The sequence below is a fragment of the Helianthus annuus genome, chromosome 16, assembly GCF_002127325.2.
Source record: "Helianthus annuus cultivar XRQ/B chromosome 16, HanXRQr2.0-SUNRISE, whole genome shotgun sequence".
Classification (NCBI taxonomy): Eukaryota; Viridiplantae; Streptophyta; class Magnoliopsida; order Asterales; family Asteraceae; genus Helianthus; species Helianthus annuus.
The window spans coordinates 86,976,138-86,979,412 of NC_035448.2; the positions used below are offsets into that span (position 1 = coordinate 86,976,138).

A 3,275-nucleotide genomic window follows, 5' to 3' on the forward strand; every position below is an offset into this window, starting at 1 on the left:
AACCATCCCCTGAAACAAAAGGAGGTTCGTATGCTATTGTCTGAAAATCGGTCTGCTGTTTGTGCTATTCTGGAATCTCATGTGGATGTTACAAATTTGACTAAGGTATGTAAAGCTGTTTTTCGTAATTGGGCTTGGACCTCGAATGGTGATGTGTGTGATCGTGGTACTAGAATCATCATAGGGTGGAATATGGAGGTTGTGGATCTTATGGTATTGTCTAGTGGGGAGCAAGTTATCCATACTCAATTATGTCCGAAGAATGGTAGTGCGTCATTCTTCGCCTCTTTTGTGTATGCTAAGAATACGTATCAGGAAAGACGATGCTTATGGGATAATCTATGTATGCACAGCAATTTTTGTCAGGATAAGCCGTGGGTGGTCATGGGGGATTTTAACTCGGTCCTTCATGTGGATGATTCTTTAAATGGGCCTTCAACGAGTTCTATTGGTATGAGAGAGTTTCATGATTGTGTCCAGCATACAGAGCTTGTTGATATTGCGGGTCATGGGTTGCACTTTACGTGGAACCAGAAACCAAAGAAGGGCATCGGCTTACTAAAGAAGCTTGATAGGGTTATGGGTAATTTAAAATTCGTTGATTTGCTCCCGGGAGCTTTTGTCCGGTATCATCCGTTCAGGATTTCGGATCATACTCCGTGCATCCTTAATTTGGTCAACTCGGTCACTAAGAGACAAAAACCCTTCAAGTTTGCAAACTTTATTACGTCTAAGCCGGATTTTAGGGTGTTTGTCGAGAAGATATGGTCACAACAGGTAGAGGGTTTTACCATGTTTTCGGTAACTAAGAAGCTCCGTAACCTGAAACCGCTTATGCGTCAACTTTTATTCAATCAAGGTAATTTGCATACAAAAGTTTTGGAGCTTAGAAAGCAGCTTGATGTTGTTCAGAAACAAATCGATGAGAACCCGTTGGATGTCGGTTTGAGAGAGAAGGAAGCAGATTGTCTTGCTCAGTTCAGAACGGCCTCTTATGATGAAGAATGTTTTTTAAAGCAAAAGTCTAAGGTTGAGTGGTTGTGTGCTGGTGATTCGAACACGAAATTTTTCCACAACATGCTTAAATGCAGGAATGCTCGGAGCGCTATTCAGTCTATTCGAGATGTAGAAGGCAATCGGTTAGAAGGAGATAGTGTGCCTACAGCCCTTGTCCAGCATTATGAAAGGTTTTTGGGTCGAGAGGACCATGTTTCGACTATTAATTTTGAGGAGTTGGGAATTAATGGGCTGAATACTAATGAGGCGAGTGCTATGGTCCGACATGTTTCTCGGGAAGAAGTAAAAAGTGCTATGTTTAGTATTGCGGAGAACAAAGCCCCGGGGCCTGATGGGTATACGTCGGCGTTTTTCAAAAGTGCTTGGGATATTGTGGGCATGAGGTTACTAATGCGGTATTAGATTTTTTCGACAATGGTAAAGCTCCTCAACAACTTAACCATTACGATTCTGGCTCTTGTTCCTAAAGTTGAAACTCCGGATTCAGTGCTAGATTATCGGCCTATTTCGTGTTGCAATGTCTTGTATAAGTGTATTAGCAAGATCATCACAGATAGACTTAAAGGTAGTTTGGATAAGCTGGTTAGCATAAACCAATCGGCATTCGTTCCCGGGAAGGAAGATATCTGATAACATCTTACTGACTCAAGAGTTAATGCATAACTATCATTTGAACGGGCCAGCTAGATGTGCATTCAAGATTGATATTCAAAAGGCCTACGACACAGTTAATTGGGCATTTTTGGAGAGCGTTCTGCATGGTTTCGGGTTTCATGCTAAAATGGTTGGGTGGATATATGGCATGTGTTACTTCAGTCACATAATTCTGTAAGTCTCCAAGGTAACCTTCATGGGTACTTTAGGGTAAAGGGGGCTAAGACAGGGTACCCTATGTCTCCTTATTTTTCACGATGGTGTATGGAAATTCTTTCTTTGCTCCTTCAGCGTGGGGCATGCACGGGAGCGGGGTTTAAATTTCATGCCCAGTGTGTGAAACAGAGATTATTAATGTGGCGTTTGCGGATGACCTTTTTATTTTTGTGCATGGGGATGTCATTTCGGTCAAGAGGGTTAGGGATGCCCTTGACACGTTCACTAATGCCTCGGGGCTTAAGCCGAGTCCAGCTAAGAGCACGTTTATTTTTGCAACGTTCCTCAACATGTCAAGCAGGAAATCCTTCAGGTTTATGCCGTATAAACCAAGGAACGTTGCCCGTTCGTATTTGGGGTGCCGCTAATATCTACTAAATTTGATGTATAAGGATTGCAAGCCGTTAGTTAATCGGGTGGAGAAAAAGATAGGAAGTTGGGTGAATAGATCGCTATCTTTTGCTGGGAGGCTTCAACTAATTTACTTCGGTCCTGTCTTCGATGCATATTTACTGGGCGTCGGTATTCATTATCCCTTCTAGAGTCACAAATGAGCTGGAGAAGTTAATGCGTCGTTTCTTGTGGAATGCTACTAATCAAGGAGGGCAAAAGCTAAAGTTGCCTGGGCCGAGGTATGTTTACCGAAGGATGAGGGCGGTTTGGGGATCCGGAGCATTTCTTGATGTTAACAAAGCTCTAATGGCTAACCATGTCTGGAGTATCCTCACTAAACGTAAGTCTCTTGGGTCCAAATGGATATATGCTCATAAACTTAATGGCAAAAGCTTATGGGATGTTCAGCCAAGGGGTAGTATTATGTTGGGTTGGAGGAAAATTTTGGCAATTCGAGCTACTATTCGGCCATTTATTTGGCAAATTATCCGAAGTGGTGCACAGACCAATGCTTGGAGTGATAAGTGGAACCAGATTTGTCCGCTGAATTCGTTTGTTTCCCCTCGTAATAATAGCTAATGCGGGGTTTTCAGCTTAACTCCTCTATTGCGGATATTATCGATGAAAATGGCCAATGGAAGTGGCCGAGCGCTTGGTATGATATTTATCCAGTGTTAATTGGGTTGACTGTTCCTCAATTGATTCAGGGTCTAGACGATAGCACGACTTGGAAAGATTTGGATGGTACCAACAGGCCATTTAGATCTCTTTGAGGTGTGGCAAAACATTCGTTCTCGGAAACAACCGGTAATGTGGGTTAATGCGGTTTGGTTTAGCCAATGTATTCCAAGGCATTCTTTTCACCTATGGTTGGTCATCAAGAATAAACTCAAGACTCAGGATAGGTTAGCAGTTTGGGAGGCGGGGAGTGAAACTAATCTGAGGCTTATGTGTTGTCCGCTATGCATGACAGACAGGGATTCCAGAGACCATCT

General features: G+C 42.8%; 1 protein-coding gene across 1 annotated transcript; it reads left to right on the top strand.

The window, feature by feature from the left end:
* Window positions 1-1,431: 1,431 nt before the first annotated feature.
* On the top strand, window positions 1,432-3,053 carry LOC118488215. The gene is made up of 2 exons (XM_035985450.1): window positions 1,432-1,599; window positions 2,874-3,053. Exons 1-2 carry the CDS (start codon window positions 1,432-1,434, stop codon window positions 3,051-3,053), a joined length of 348 nt encoding a protein of 115 aa, XP_035841343.1.
* The last annotated feature ends 222 nt before the right edge of the window (window positions 3,054-3,275 follow it).

Excerpts from the sequence above, each read along its gene's own strand:
- LOC118488215 (XM_035985450.1), top strand. The coding sequence starts at position 1,432 with ATGGTAAAGCTCCTCAACAACTTAACCATTACGATTCTGGCTCTTGTT. Across the intron at positions 1,600-2,873 it reads AAGGTAGTTTGGATAAGCTG|CTTAACTCCTCTATTGCGGA; the intron begins GTTAGCATAAAC and ends CGGGGTTTTCAG.